A 16,995-nucleotide genomic window follows, 5' to 3' on the forward strand; every position below is an offset into this window, starting at 1 on the left:
AAGCTTGTGAAGTGTTACAGAAAACGTTTGGCCTCCGTTATTGGCAACAAAGGGTACATAACAAAGTATTGAGATGAACTTTTGGTATAGACCAAATACTTATTTTCCACCATGATTTGCAAATAAATTCTTTAAAAATCAAACAACGTGATTTTCTGGTTTTTTTTCCCACATTCTGTCTCTCATGGTTGAGGTTTACCCATGTTGACAATTACAGGCCTCTGTAATATTTTCAAGTGGGAGAACTTGCACAATTAGTGGTTGACTAAATACTTATTTGCCCCACTGTAGGGTCAATTCTATCCTTTCAACATATGAGGAGCTACAACATATGAGAAGTATAATGCAAATAAGTTTGCTTAAAAGTTTATGGGGACAATTTGAGCATCCTGAAAAGTTGGTAGTGTTATGTCCCTCCCGTCCCTATGCAAAACTACGCCCTTCATATATATATATATATATATATATATATATATATTCATTCATTCATTCATTTTCCATGCCGCTTATTCCTCACGAGGGTCGCGGAGGTGCTGGAGCCTATCCCAGCTAACTTCGGGCAGTAGGCAGGGGACACCCTGAATTGGTTGCCAGCCAATCGCAGGGCACAAGGAGACACACAACCATTCACGCACACACTCACACCTATGGACAATTTAGAGTGTTCAATCAGCCTACCATGCATGTTTTTGGGATGTGAGAGGAAACCGGAGTTCCCGGAGGAAACCCACGCAGGCACGGGGAGAACATGCAAACTCCACACAGGAAGGCCGAAGCCCGGGATTGAACCCTTGATCTCAGAACTGTGAGGCAGACGTGCTAACCACTCAGCCACCGTGCCGCCCATTATATATATATATATATATATATATATATATATATATATATATATATATATATATACATACATATACATATTTAGGGCTGTCAAACGATTAAAAAATTTAATCGAGTTAATTACAGCTTAAAAATTAATCATAATTTATCGCAATTCAAACCATCTATAAAATATGTCATTTTTTTCTGTAAATTATTGTTGGAATGGAGAGATAAGACACAAGATGGATATATACATTCAACATACGGTACATAAGTACTTTATTTGTTTATTATAACAATAAATCAACAAGATGGCATTAACATTATTAACATTCTGTTAAAGCGATCCATGGATACAAAGACTTGTAGTTCTTAAAAGATAATTGTTAGTACAAGTCATACAAATTTTATATTAAAACCCCTCTTAATGTTTTCGTTTTAATAAAATGTGTAAAATTTTCAATCTAAAAAAAAAAAATAGTAGCCCGCCATTGTTGATGTCAATAATTACACAATGCTAATGGGCGCGGAAGCCCATAAAATCAGTCACACCCAAGCGCCAGCAGAGGGCGAGAAAACTCCAAAAACACAAGTAACAAGTGAACATTGCACCGCATTTTAATCTGTTTGAGCGGGGCATGTGCGTTAAATGCGTCAAATATTTTAACGTGCTTAATTATAAAAATTAATTACCGCCCGTTAACGCGATAATTTTGACAGCCCTAATATATATATATATAATATAATATATGTGTGTGTGTATATGTATATGCGTATGTATATCAGCTTATTTATGTGGGACAATATTCAAATATGTTGTTCGCAACTGTATTTTGAGCTGCACAAGTGATAAGCAAAAAAAAAAAAAAAAAAGGCGAAAAGATTTGTCAAAACATATTTTTTCATTGTTTGAACCATTGCCCCACTAACCCTTTTAAATTGCTATCTTATTGGGATAATTTTGTTCAAATTGAAAATAATAACAAAAATAACAGTAGAATTGGGTTGGTATTAGCAGATCCTCAAAATCTGGTGACTCAGAATCAGGTGTAAAAATATGTGATCAACCTTTGATATGTAACTGTATACAGAGGCCATGTGTGTACTGTCCCTTTAAGTGAGGGTTACGGTCCAAGGCCATCTCCCAAACAAAACAAAATAAACTTTTAAATTTATTCATTCTTCTATTCATAAACAAATAAAGTCTTATTTAGACTTCATGGGGTAGAGGGTGATAGAGGACTTCACTTTTTATTTTGGGCTGCTTCACAGAGCATAAAAACTAAAAGCCTGTAAATGTTGGTACATATTTGGTCCTTTGTTCAAAGGTTCTGGCAATCATTTTTGTGAGCAAGCACCAGAGGTCAGAGGAAAGTTTGTCCACAGAGGCGCGTGCTTCTTCAAACTCTCTTCACGATCAATAATTACCAAACTTCCTTGTCTTTGATTGGTGGATTTTCCGGGGGCAATGATGAACAAAAAGCCAATGGGCCAGGTTCTTGGTAAAGATTCCTCTCCCTCAAATGTTTTGCAGCAGTCCTTTTGCACTCTTTTCAGATCAAAAACTCAACAGGATGGCCAATTTAAAGGAGATTTGCAGTGGTTTACCTCTGGACCCTTTACCCCCAAACCGAGGAAGAGACCCCAACGTGCCTCATGCACCCATTCGAACCCCAAACCTCACTGTCCAAGAGGAGCGGGTAAGTGCCGTATATTAGTTTATTTGTACATAATGAATCTAGCCTGCAGCGTACTTGTTTTCAATAATGTCATCAACTTATTGCGACATCACAAATTGATGGGTCACTACCATATTGATTATTGTCCAGGGTCCTTCACTGATTGTCTAAAAGCAAAGTTAAGACTTGAGTCAATAATTAAGAGAAACTGGTGACCCCTATCTCTTCATGCTAAATGTCTTTGTCTTTTTGATACTCAAGCCGTGATTTCATATGTTTGTTTGTTTGTTTTTTTGTTTTATTTTATTCGATTGCCAGCTGGCATTGAGAAACGCCCTGCGCTATTTCCCCCCGGCCCATCATGCAACACTTGCACCAGAATTTGCACAGGAATTGCGCCAGTATGGGCACATTTACATGTACCGTTTTTGTCCTGCTTTGCATCTGAGGTAAGACAATGACTTCACTTTTTGAAGGTAACTATGGCAATACAGGCTTGCTACGGGCCTACGGCATAATGCAAAATAATGCATAATGCAAAATAATCCAAGTGATTGTTACTACTATTTTCTCCACTCTACTGATTCTCATCTGTTGGCATTTTACTTTGAATAGAATAGAAACACTGTCATCGTTCACCAAGGTGGAAAATTGCTATTGGCTCCCTTTGTGTTGCTTTTCTCTCTCAGAGCGTACCCCATACACGAGTACCCATGCCGCACACGCCAAGCAGCTGCCATCATGTTGATGATTATGAACAATCTGGACCCTGCAGTGGCCCAGGTGAGCTTCTTCCGCAGCCTAATGTATTCAACCTTTCACCTTTCCAACATTTTAACTGACATTCATTTTTTAGTTTCCCCAGGAGCTCATCACCTATGGAGGAAATGGTCAAGTTTTCAGTAATTGGGCTCAGGTACAGTAACATTATTTCAGATTTTGGGCCAAAACAACATTAGGGTACACTTTCCTCCTATAGTAAAAATATATTACCACAGACAGAAAGGCTATTAATAGATTAACAATTCAAAATGTGATCCCGATTGAACTCCAATTTGAAGTAAAATTTTCTATTGGAAATATATGAATTTGGTGAATTTACCAATGTCTCACGATACATTAAACTTGCCTGATGCCGATGACGTGTGTTGATGCACATTTAATACTCGGGCTGACTGTGTTCATTTACAATAAACAAAAAGCCCAGAGGGAATAAGTAAAACATGAAACAACTCAAGAATTCGACCAAGATTCGAACACATTTTGATGGAAATAAATCATTGGACTTGATAAACATGTTAATTTTAAGTGTAGACGCTGCATATCAACCTCTACCATTAGAATAGAATAGAAGCCTATATTGTCATTGTACAGAGTACAACATTTAAAGCTTTACCATCAAGTGCACGATGTAAAACAAATGTACAGTTTTAAAAATATAAAAACTAGGGGTGTCAAACGATTAAAATTTTTAATCGAGTTAATTGCAGCTTAAAAATAAATTAATCGTAATTAATCGCAATTAATCGCAATTCAAACCTTCTATAAAATATGCCATATTTTTCTGTAAATTATTGTTGGAATGGAAAGATAAGACACAAGATGTATATTTACATTCAACATACGGCACATAAGTACTGTATTTCTTTATTATAACAATAAATCAACAAGATGGCATTACCATGATTAACATTCTGTTAAAGCGATCCATGGATAAAAAGACTTGTAGTTCTTAAAAGATAAATGTCAGTACAAGTTATAGAAATTTGATATTAAAACCCCTCTTCATGTTTTCATTTTAATAAAATTTGTAACATTTTCAATCAAAAAATAAACTAGTAGCCCGCCATTGTTGCTCATGGGTGCTGAAGCCTATAAAATCAGTCGCACCCAAGCGCCAGCAGAGGGCAGCAAAACTCCGAAAAACACAACAAGTACACCTTTCACTCTGCTGTCATTTTAATCTGTTTGAGCGGGGCATTTGTGCGTTAATTGCGTCAAATATTTTAACGGGAATAATTAAAAATATTAATTACCGCTCGTTAACGCGATAATTTTGACAGCCCTAATAAAAACACAGGTTACAGGGTACCCAGATTGGGAATAAAGTGAACAAATTACTAGCAGCAAGTGGTGAGGTAATGATAAAAAAATGCGAGTATGACAATTTACAGTACTTGGACTAGGAGACAGATGGCTGACTTGATATGATAGTGCCAATGAAAATTTGTGCATAGATATTGATGTAACAGTGCAAATATTGCATATGCAGTACCCAGATTAAGACAAATATCTGAGAACATATTACATAAACCCATTTCACATACACCTGAAGACTCTTTAAATCCCGGGATTTAAATGGGCAGCCCTTACTTACAGTGGGGAGAACAAGTATTTGATACACTGCCAATGGGAAAACCCATTGGCAGTGTATCAAATACTTGTTCTCCCCACTGCATATGTGAAAGCAATTTCCCGGGTCGACTGACACGGAGATGACGCGGACATTTACCGAGTCGCGTCTTAGTATATATATAATGTCTGGGACTTTCCCGGGAAGCGATGTGTATGAAAGGAGGCCACGGCACGATCGCTGATGACGTAAATATCATGACGGGCCGATCGTCACTTCCTTTTTTTTCCGCAGTAAGACGAAAAACAGTAACAAAAACCATTGCAATTATCAACATAGCAAGCTGGAAATAGTTAAATTAAACTGAAAACATAACGAAATTAAATTGCTAATGGATCATAGAGCCGAGGAAGAGGGTCCATCGTCCATCTTTGGAAATGTGTGGTTTATTTTGTTGCCAATGTTAGGGTCCGCAACTGCGTGCCTCAAAGCAAGGACAACGGAGGGATGCGTTCAAGGGTTTATTAAATACAAACAAAGTACATGCGATCGCTGAAAAGGGGGAATAACACAATGGGTCCTTCACAGTAGGTCGACTGGGATCAATAATACTAACCTAAGCAATAAACAGAGAGCCGATAAGACAACAAAACAAATACTCAAATACCAGCACAACATAGGGGATTTCAAAACAAGGGAGGCAGACGAACAAGCAAATGCACGAAATTCAAGAGTACAAGGTGTCGAATGGTGCCAAGCAAGTTAACATCTCACCACCTTCTATTGGATCGCCTGGGCTTCAATAGTCTTGATTAGCTTGAATTGGCTGCAGGTACGACGTCGGGAACGCTCCCACTCTGTAACAAAACACGATCTGACCAACTAAATGTGACAGCCGATGCCAACCAAAAATTACTTAATGTCTGGGTTATAAAATGGCGCCAGCAGCACTCCCCACACAGAGAGCGTTGAGTCGGCAACACGGGACAAGTCTGTGAAAGTGTCCACCCCGTGTCATTCCCGGGATATCTCTCCAAGCGTGACGCGAGTAAATCCCGCGTTACCTTACACGGGATTTTACCAGGATATGCGTGTGAAAGGGGCTTTAGTGATGTTACTATATGAAACAATGTTGTGGCATTAGCAGTGCACTAACAGTGACATTGTTGGTGGTGTGCAACATGTCAGTTTAAAGTGCATGTGACACGAAAAAGCATGTTTATTTCATAATACACGCGGTATTTTATGCCCCTGAATGATATGGACCGCTTGGATGTGTGTGGAAGCGATCGCTATATTGATTTAGTTTTTTGAATCCCGCACCATGAAAATGAGTGACTTCCGGCTTCGGTCTTGCATTGAGAAGGAGGGCGCTGTGACGTGTACGGTAGAAGACGTCCTCTTCACTATACAGTGTACTGTTGTGTATGAGGACGAAGGATTCAGCTGATTTTGCGGATTAATATGTTTATTTTTCGCATCACGCCAGCCAAACGGCTGCAGAAAAATCATTCTGTATGAGGGAGAGGCGTATGCGCCTCTTTGGAGTTTCAAAAGGTTCCCATTCACCGTGGATATTTACTGTGGAACCATTGGACTTACGAGGAAGTGAGTAAACATCTTGTTTTGTATTATGTCAAATACGAATACAGCGATTACAAAGTAAACACTACAAACTTCCTTTAAATAAAGGACTACTTACGTTTGATCATTAATAGGCATGTAAAAAGCTCTCCTCATGCTCATTAGCAGTACGTTAGCTGCACAACAACTCCAGCCACCCTCCTCCAGGGAACGAACTGTAAATTGCTCTCCGCCGGGCGGTTTGCCGATCCACAAAGACAATCGACAACCAGGTCGTCATGTCAAATAATCCAGGCTAGTTATGTGTGATTTTCCGCTTCGAAGACTTTGAAGCATCACTCTGTTCGGGTTAGCATGTCGGCTAGCTGTCACACCTTCTGGTTTGTTTACATTCTCCGAAGCCGGGGAGGGGAAATGACATATGTCCAATTTAGGTGTCATAAAATATCGTTCGGGAGGTGCGACAGTAAAGGTGAAGTCGACAGTTTTGACCATTATGGAGTAATTTTGCCATGTCGCCCTGAATAAATGCATTTTTATTATTTCATATTCCATTCAGCACAAGACTGTTATTTGTCATGACCATGCCATTTATTTAGCTATTGGGGAAAATACTTGGATAAAAAGAATATCCTGTAAAAATATTGAAGTAAAGAGACAGAAACAATGACATTTTGCCGCTCTCTTCGTCGCGTTTTCCTCGTTGTGAATAGTTCCCCCTCGACGGGCTGACTGGTCCTTCTCAAGCCATTTATATAGCTATTGGGGAAAAATACTTGGATAAAAAGAATATCCTGTAAAAATATTGGAGTAGAGAGACTGAAACAATGGCATTTTGTGGCTCTCTTCGTCGCGTTTTCCTCGTTCTGAATAATTCCCCCTCAATGGGCTGAATAGTAAAACCGATGAGCCCAGTCTACCGCTGACGTCATCCACCTGTTGGGGACGCTAAAGCCCTATAATGGGAGGCGTGGCTAACCGGCAGATTAAAAGACTAATTTCTCGTCATCTGCGCTTTGCTAAATTGTTGTATATAGTCGAATCGTCTTAAAATATGATTCTAATTCACATAATAATTCCATTTAAGACTTTTTTTCTCATGCCGTATGCTCTTTAAAGACTGTTGTTGTAAGACTGTACTGTTGTGTGTTTACATTTTTTTACAGTTCCGTCTTGTGATGAATTATCTGAGTGAGATGACAGAGGAGCAGACTTTGGTCATGTATAGTGGTCACCCCATGGGTCTGTTTCCAAGCTTGTCCTCCTCACCTCGCGCCATTATCACCAATGGCATGGTACAAACGTACCAACTCAAGCTATACTTCACATTCAAATGTCATGACTGTCATTTTATTTCATTTAGGTTATTCCAAACCACTCCTCCAGAGAGCAATATGAAAAGATGTTTGCGCTCGGTGTGTCTATGTAAGTCTTAATTCTGCTCTTTGTGTTCTGAGTTTCTGAACTACAAGACTCCAGGCTGCAATTAAATGCTAGCATCGTAGTCTTGTAATTAAATACTTACTTTAAAATATAATATTTGGTGTTGCTGATAAAACCCATTTTCTGATGATAAGGCACAAATTTGCTGGAGTATTTAATAGTAATAAAATGAAAATGAGTTGACTTCTGTATTTTGCAAGTTGATTTGTGTTGTGTTCCCCCGAATTTTCTTTGTCCAGCTTTCAGTTTGGTGTCCACTGTGACCCTATTAAAAGAAAAACGCTTAGTTTGGAGCCCTGGAATGAAGCAAATTATTAGCCTATTTATACCTGGTATGTGAGCTAATTTTGCATATTCTTTAGGTATGGTCAAATGACAGCTGGCAGCTACTGCTACATTGGACCTCAAGGGATTGTTCATGGCACTATGGTATTAAAATATCCTAGACTTTGATCAAGTTTGTTCACTCCATCTTTGTGTGATGAGTTAAGATGAAGATTAAAAAATGTCCAATGCAGTACCCGTCTTCACAGAGAATTTTTGTTACATCACTTATATGTATATGTCCATATATAAAAAATTGCGCCTGATACTGTGTAATGTTTTGAGTACTGGGAATGTCCCTATCACATATTTCGAGTCACCTGATTTTGAGGATATGCTCACACCAAGTCCTGATAAGATACCTCAGAAATGTATTGGGGAGAAGAGAGAAAAAGCACATACAAATGTCTTTTATCCCCCCCAATTTGAATAAAAGCTATGCCAACTTTAGAGTCATACAAAATTATTTTTTCAGCAGTGGTTTCAATTAAACGAAGAAAGAATGACAATTCCCTTTTCTGGTGGCAAATTAATTGTGCAGCACAAAATGTTTGAAAAAGGTTGCAAACGAATCACATTTAAATGTTTTATTTTACATAAATATACTTATATTAAAACATATTTGGTTATCCAATGTGATAAATTGAGCTATTTTGGTTGTGATTTTCTTGACTTTTTTTTCTTTTGCTGTCGTTGGACATTTTCTCTATGTTCTGCAAAGTTGGTTTCAGTGGTGTATAAATGATATATACTGGACTGTCTCAGAAAATTAGAATACACAATATTCTAATTTTTTGAGACAGTCCTGTATGTTTGGTGCAGCTTACTGTGCTGAATGCTGGTCGGAGGTACCTGGGCTCCGGTGACCTTCGAGGACGTGTCTTTGTGACCTCTGGACTTGGGGGAATGAGTGGAGCTCAGGCTAAAGCAGCTGTCATTGCAGGCTGCATTGGCGTCATTGCGGAGGTGATGTAACAGCGGCTTTAAATGGGAAGCATGTGTGAGACTGAGTTACGGCTGGGTGACTTTGTGTAGGTAGATGAGGCTCCTCTCAAAAAGAGACACGAGCAAGGGTGGCTGATGGAGGTCAGCGCAAATTTGGATCACTGCATTAAACGCATCAGGTAAGGAACGCATGTATACTGTACATCATTATGGAATGTTTATTAAAAGTTTACTGTTTTAAGTTAACATAATCGAGTATTTATTTACCATAGGCTACTACTGCTTGGTTTGTTGTTAACTCATCCGTTCATTTCAAAAGAATTGAACATCTATTGCCGTCAATGGCGGATGATTCAATAATTAGTGGGATGATCAAAGTCATGCACAGGTTATTGTAGTTAAATAAAATAATACATCCGTGTTAGTAGAGCCAATCGAGCAATGCTGTTTTTACATTAATAATGATTACAGTGGTATGAAAAAGTATCTGAAGCTTTTAGAATTTCTCACATTTCTGCATAAAATCACCATCAAATTTGAGAGGATCTTTGTCAAAATCACACAGATGTAAAAACAGTGTCTGCTTTAACTAAAACCATCCAAACATTGATAGGTTCCCAATGACGGCCACAGATGTCCAATCCATTTGAAAAGGGAGTGATCATTCACCATCGCCATCAATGGCACTGAAACGTGATCACTTACTGACAATTTATTTAGGCTTAAGGTTAAATAGCTTGCCGGATACTTTGTAACGTTCCATTTTGTTGTCTTCTAGAGAAACCAGGCACTCGAAGACTCCCCTCAGTTTGGGATACCATGGCAACATTGTAGCTTTGTGGTGAGTGCGCAATTGAAAACCACAACATATACAGACTATTATACTTTTTTTTTTTTTTTTTTTTTACATTTTCTACTTGTTGTCAGGGAGAGGTTGCTGTTGGAGTACCAGCAGACTGGTGAGCTCCTGGTGGATTTGGGGTCTGACCAAACTTCTCTCCACAATCCCTTCAACGGAGGCTACTACCCAGTACAACTTAACTTCCGCCAGGCCAACCAGCTCATGTCCACTGATCCTAGTTATTTCCGCCGCTTGGTCAAAGAAAGGTACTAAAATGATTGCATCAAAGTACGGTACGTTGTCTCAAAAGTAACATTCGATTCACTTAATTCCCCCACAGCCTCCAGAGACATGTTAATGTTATTAACAAGCTGTCGGATGCAGGAATGTTCTTTTGGGACTACGGCAACGCATTTCTACTGGAAGCTCAAAGAGCTGGTACACATTAACTATAATGAGACCACATAATTAATCTTTTGGGTGATATTTTAGGATGGAGTGCACTGTCACTTTAATGTTAATGTTTTCAAACTTTTTAACACCAAATGATGTTTTCCAACAAAGAGTTGATGGGCAAATTTGATCTATGAATCGATCATTAAATTTCTGTGAATATCTGCCTGTATGCCTTTCCTTCCATGACTTCCTCTATCAGACTCTAAGATCAGTGAGTTCTTCCTTCTAAGTACATCTTTTTTTCCAATCGGGAGTTATGTCCATTGTAAACGTCACGATGAAGAGAACTTTTTAAAGTACTAATTCTAACTGGTCAGAAAATATGGGAATTCTGGGCACTTTGACATGTTCAAATTTTGTGATGCAGTTTTGGTTTATCCTCATTCAAAGGCCAAATATATTTGACATTCTGTAAATAGTGCCTGTAAAACACTAAACGTAAAATTGTTGTTCAAACAGGTGCTGCTGTGGAAAAGGTTGGTGGAGGAGCGACTGAATTCCGCTACCCATCGTATGTCCAACATATAATGGGGTGAGCCAAGTCATATGCATTTTTATACCACTGTACTTTATATACACTGCTGGCCAAAAGATTTGGCACCCCTACAATTCTGTCAGATAATGTTCAATTTCTCCCAGAAATTGATTGTAATTACAAATGCTTTGGTTGTAATATCTTATTTTATTTTGCTTGCAATGAAAAAACACAGAAGACAATGGGGGGGGAAATTAACTCATTATTACTTTACACAAAACTCCAAAAATGGGCCGGACAAAAGTATAGGCACCCTTTGAAAAATCATGTTTTACTTCTCTAATTTGTGAACTTAACAGCACCTGTTACTTACTATCTTACTATCTACTTACTTACTATCTTGTACTATCCATCGGCGTCTGAATGAAAAGGGTATGGTAGGATACCCAGGATGACCCCACTTCTGACCCAAAGACATAAAAAAGCCAGGATAGAGTTTGCCAAAACATACTTGAGAAAGCCAAAAACGTTTTGGAAGAATGGTCTCTGGTCAGATCAGACAAAGGTTGAGCTTTTTGGGAAAAGGCATCAACATAGAGTTTACAGGGGGAAAAACGAGGCCTTCAGACAAAAGAACACTATCCCCACAGTCAAACATGGCAGAGGTTCGCTGATGTTTGGGGTTGCTTTGCTACCTCTGGCACTGTACTGCTCGACCGTGTGCATGATATTATAAAGTCTGAAGACTACCAACAAATTTTGCAGCATAATGTAGGGCCCAGTGTGAGGAAAGCTGGGTCTCCCTCAGTGGTCATGGGTATTCCAGCAGGACAATGACCCAAAACACACTTCAAAAAGCACTAGAAAATGGTTTGAGAGAGAGCACTGGAGACTTCTAAAGTGGCCAGCATTAAATCCATACCTGAATCCCATAGAACACCTGTGGAGAGATCTGAAAATGGCATTTTGGAGAAGGCAACCTTCAAATTCCATAGACCTGGAGCAGTTGGCCAAAGAAGAAGGGTCTCTTTCACAGTTACTTTGTCTAAAGCGGGGGTAGCCAACTCCGGTCCTCGAGGGCCCCTACCCAGCTTGTTTTCCATGCCTCCCTCCTTTAAAACACCTGAATCAAATGATCAGCTCATCAGTACGCTCTGCAGAAGCCTGATAACAATCCTGATTATTTGAGTCAGGTGTGTTAGAGGAGGGAGACATGGAAAACAAGCTGGATAGGGGCCCTCGAGGACAGACATTGGCTACCCCTGGTCTAAAGGTTGTGCTATCAGGTATTAGGCTGAGGGTGCCAATACTTTTGTCCAGCCCATTTTTGGAGTTTTGTATAGAATGTAAGGGTGTAACGGTACATGTATTTGTATTGAACCGTTTCGGTACGGGGTGCTCGGTTCGGAACGGAGGCGTACCGAACGAGTTTCTGACGTAATGTTACCCTTACTTTTCGAGGCTGTGAGTTGATCGGGTTACAGTTTCTTTGTGTAGATTATATTTACTCCGTCTTCTCTACTATAATGAGGACCAACACGGTAGGACAGTATAACACAGAAACGTCAACGGCGCGTCAACGTGGCCGCCGCGAGAACGCAGCGAAACGCGGGCATTAAGAGTCAATCAGCCAATGCACACCAGTCGCAGTGCGGCCGCGTGTTGGACGCATCCCAAAAGCGGCTCAACGCGACACATGCGAAAATAACGGCAGAGTTTATTATTTGACGCAAGACGCGGCCCTCCTGCATCAATACTACTAGCTTGGGTCGGGCAGACCAGAAGTCACTCGTGTAAAAATATGGTGGATCCGGTCGATTTTCAAACTATTATGCAATCGTAACCCACTTTTTGAGTCCATCAGATCTCTTGAGTGGTAGATCGGGGCACAGTTGACTTGTCTTTGTTGATTTACTGCTGTCTTCTCTGCTATAATAATAACCAACACGGCCCCGTGTTCAACACAAAACCCTCCTACCACAACAAAACAAGTAGGAACTAATATTCACATAGGAACTAAAGTTATACAACATAAAATATACAATATAAATGAATACTACATCACATTTATAAAATATAAACACATAATAAAATAAATAATAGCCCATTTAAATAAAATAAATTGAAATGAGCTAAAACACCTGTAATTAAATAATAAGAATAATACACATATCCTGCTTACACAATTAAATTTATTAATTTCTGTGTGGCGCTTTAACGTGAGAACATCCACCAATAAAGCTTTTGAAAACTGTTCATAAGAGGAAAACAATGATTCATTGAGGCATTTCATTTGTAAAATACATGTTAAAATCTTTGTCATTGGGATTGCTTTTCTCTTTAGCACAGGACTTATTTTTTCTTCTTTCTTTCAGAAAGAAAGCTGACCAATACGTGGAGTCTGAAAGGCAAATTGTTGTTGGATTATTATCTTTAAATACCCGCTACTTTTTTAGCAGAATTCTAGCTTTGTATGGCTAATGTTCCTATTGTTGAAAGCACAAAAGTGTGTAATAAACAACTAGCACATTTATATTTTGTATTTTGTTTTCTTACTGTACCGAAAATGAATCGAACCATGACCTTAAAAAACGGAGGTACGTACCGAACCGAGATTATGGTGTACCGTTACACCCCTAATAGAATGATAATGGTTTAATTTTAATTTTTATTCTCTTTTGTGTTGTTTCATTGCATGCAAAATAAATGAAGATATTACTACCAAAGCATTTCTAATTGCAAACATTTTCTGGGAGAAATTGAGCATTATCTGACAGAATTGCAGGGGTGCCAATACTTTTGGCCATCAGTGTACATTTTAATTCTGAAGATAAATTACCTCAAGACACTTTACATATGGAGCAGGTCTAACCTTACAATGTGAAACCTTAGCTGTCAGGTTTGATAGCTTTTACCGACTGAGCAATTCGACTTGACTCAGCTCTATTTTGTCTCTCTTGTGAGCAATAATATGATTTCTCCTCTTGTCAGAGATATTTTTTCTTTGGGCTTTGGTCCATTTCGATGGGTGTGCACATCTGGTGATCCCCAGGACCTCGCCGTAACTGATGACATTGCTGCCTCAGTCCTGGAAGACTTGAGCATCAACGCAACTGACCGAGTCAGACATCAGTACAACGATAATATCCGGTGGATCAGAGAAGCAGGAAAACACAAAATGGTTTGTATCAGCAGTACTACTGTATATGTGGCTCACAAATGAACAATGAATGCGATGAACTTTTGGCGGGGATGGTGTCTTTCTGCAGGTTGTGGGTTCCCAGGCCAGAATTCTCTACTCAGACCAGAAAGGAAGAGTATCCATTGCTTTGGCCATTAACCGAGCCATTGCTGAAAGAAAGGTTTCGGTAAGACAATGATCATATATATTGTACACATACTATAATGTGATTACGTATTTATATTTACATTTCAAGCTTTCAGATTGAGATTTGATTTATTTATGCCAGGCTCCAGTGGTGATCAGCAGAGACCACCATGATGTGAGTGGTACTGACAGTCCCTTCAGAGAGACCTCCAATGTGTATGATGGCTCTGCGTTCTGTGCAGGTATGTTCGTGCATATTTTGTGTAATTCTTCTTCCACTGCATTACTATGTTCCAAATCTGTTCATTCAAATCACACTACACTTCTTATAGATATGGCAGTCCAGAACTTTGTGGGTGATGCGTTCAGGGGGGCTACCTGGGTAGCCCTGCACAATGGTGGTGGTGTTGGATGGTAAGGCTTGGTTAGGTATGTTTTTACAGAGTGAAGGCCTGTTAAGTTGCCACTCAAGTAGTTATTGTGCTGTTTTTCTTCTTGTGGAATCTAACTTATACTCCTCTGTCATTCGTGAATCTATCATCTTGAAACTTGGCAGCTACATACCTGTAGCATGGGCCATTTTATTGATCCTTTGTGCCCGACTTTGTTTTTGGTTTTTTTTGTATCAGGGCTTATTCATTAATTGCGGACTTACTGGTGCCTTTGTTGCCTGTAGGTTACAAGTCAGCCTGTGGAAGGCATGCGCGCACAGCCTTCAGCCTGTAATGTGTGCTTGTTTTATTTTATGTCAAGGGGAACTGACTATAATTAAAGATTGTAATTCTATTTTAATTGATTCTGCTCAAATTATCCAAAATATTCCCTCCTCCTGCCACTCCGGCAAATGGGCCACCGTGATCCCCCAGCGTTTTACTATATACTGTATGTGGTGAATCAACTTTAACATATTTCCCTCTGAATGTAAAGGGGGGAAGTGATGAATGGAGGATTTGGTTTGCTTTTGGATGGCTCTGAGGAGGCAGCGAAGCGAGCTTCTCTGATGCTTAACTGGGACGTTTCCAATGGGGTGAGAAGATTAAAAAAAAAAATAGTGGGTTTGAGAGGAGACTCCTTTCTGTCACGACTTAAGTTTTCTTCTTCTCAAGGTGGCACGGCGCAGCTGGTGTGGGAATTCCAATGCATACGAGACCATCCAACGCACCATGGAGGAGGACAGGAAGCTGCGGGTCACCATGCCTTTTCCTGTACAGGATGATAATGTGCTGGACCGGGCTCTTCAGGGCTGACCTGAAAGCTCTGGAGGGTCTGAGTAATATTGTAACTGGTCTTAAAACTAGAGAAAACAGGAAAAAAATCCACTAGTGAGCATATTACAAGCGTCATTACATAAGACATGTTCAATTAAAATAAGTGGTACTTTTCATGATTGCAGTGTATTTTTCTTAAGTTAAATGTACACCTTTAGGAATTTCTTTTAACAAAAAAAGCTTAAAACAGGACATTTTCTTCTTTGTTTCTCGTTCGGGCTTAGTTAAATGAAATTCTACATTCTAAAAATACTCTGCAACAACAGCTTCGAATATACGGTCAATTATACACGTACACAATTTAGACTTCAATCGGGGTCTTTGACATTCACACACAAAAAAATATCAAACCAAAAACAATGGCTATAGGTATTTTAATTGCATGAAGTTTTCCAGTCTGCGTGAGTTTTCTCCGGGTACTCTGGTTTCTTCCCAAATAACAAAAACATGCATGGTAGGCTGGTTGAGCAGTCTCTCTTTGTGCCCTGCGATTGGCTGGCAACCATTTAAGGCAGTTGAGAAAGCAAGTCTAATAAGTAGAATCTGCTTTCAATATTAAGCCTTTTCTATCACTTGTTTTGATGAATTTGTGTCACAAATATGGTCTGCTATCATTTTAAACCATAATTGGCTTGCAGTGTGAATAGCCCAAATTAGACATAATTCTATGACACCTAGTAAATCCTCATTATGGTTGTTTGCCATAAACTAGTTTCCCCGTTTTACAAGACGTCATCACCTGTACAATCTGGAACTATTTGCTGTGCACTTTTGGTACAGTTGCACGGGATGTTAGATTTTATTTTGTTACTGCAAACAGTGATATGCAGCAATTGTGACTCCAGTTACTGCTGACATCACTGCTAATGAAACAAGTATATCTGGAATTGTATGAGTGTGTGTGCTTCTATACTTCTTGTAGTAGTTTTATTATTCGGCCGTTAACGTGACACTGAATGTTAAAATGTGAAGCAACATAGAACACTTTCGAAATAACAGAAACAAAATAATGTTGTGTTTGCAAAGGTCCATCCATCATAGACTTCATAACGTATTGACGGGACACCAGGCGCATGGCCGATTCATAGTGGGCCTATCTTCGTCAAAGCTGACAGAGTGGAAGCACAGACAAAGAGCTTTTTCCATTGAAAATTCTTGTGAATAAATCCTTAAATCCCTGAATTCTTTATAGATATGGACGTAAAACAGTCTCGATTCTTGTTTAAAAGCAAAAAAAAAACCATGCGTTAGCATTTATTTGACGTAAATATTGTGAACTATGATGCTAGTCAGTAAGCAAATTAGTTGCCGCCATATCACAGACAAAGAGCTTTTTCTATTGAAAATTCTTGTGAATAAATGCTTAAATCCCTGATTTATTTATAAATACGGACGTGAAACAGTCTCTATTCTTGGTTAAAAGCAAAAAACTGGGCAGTTAGCAGTTATTTTACGTAAATATTGCGAACTTTTCACACCG

At 39.1% G+C, this 16,995-nt stretch overlaps 1 protein-coding gene across 2 annotated transcripts; it reads left to right on the top strand.

The window, feature by feature from the left end:
• The first annotated feature begins 2,260 nt into the window (after window positions 1–2,260).
• uroc1 (urocanate hydratase 1) lies at window positions 2,261–15,969 on the top strand. Of its 2 annotated transcripts, XM_057846405.1 has the most exons (19): window positions 2,266–2,519; window positions 2,817–2,947; window positions 3,188–3,281; window positions 3,355–3,414; window positions 7,602–7,730; window positions 7,799–7,860; window positions 8,241–8,307; window positions 9,025–9,168; window positions 9,238–9,326; window positions 9,926–9,988; window positions 10,075–10,254; window positions 10,329–10,426; window positions 10,904–10,976; window positions 13,911–14,100; window positions 14,189–14,287; window positions 14,390–14,489; window positions 14,580–14,661; window positions 15,175–15,274; window positions 15,354–15,969. In XM_057846405.1, the coding sequence occupies exons 1-19, from the start codon at window positions 2,343–2,345 to the stop codon at window positions 15,492–15,494; spliced, it is 2,079 nt and encodes a 692-aa protein (XP_057702388.1). In that variant the 5' UTR covers window positions 2,266–2,342; the 3' UTR covers window positions 15,495–15,969. The 2 variants fall into 2 exon arrangements, with proteins under 2 accessions (XP_057702389.1, XP_057702388.1); XM_057846406.1 differs by lacking the exon at window positions 15,175–15,274 and having other exon boundaries at window positions 2,261–2,519.
• The last annotated feature ends 1,026 nt before the right edge of the window (window positions 15,970–16,995 follow it).

The sequence above is a fragment of the Corythoichthys intestinalis genome, chromosome 9 (genome assembly GCF_030265065.1).
Source record: "Corythoichthys intestinalis isolate RoL2023-P3 chromosome 9, ASM3026506v1, whole genome shotgun sequence".
In the NCBI taxonomy this organism is placed as follows: domain Eukaryota; kingdom Metazoa; phylum Chordata; class Actinopteri; order Syngnathiformes; family Syngnathidae; genus Corythoichthys; species Corythoichthys intestinalis.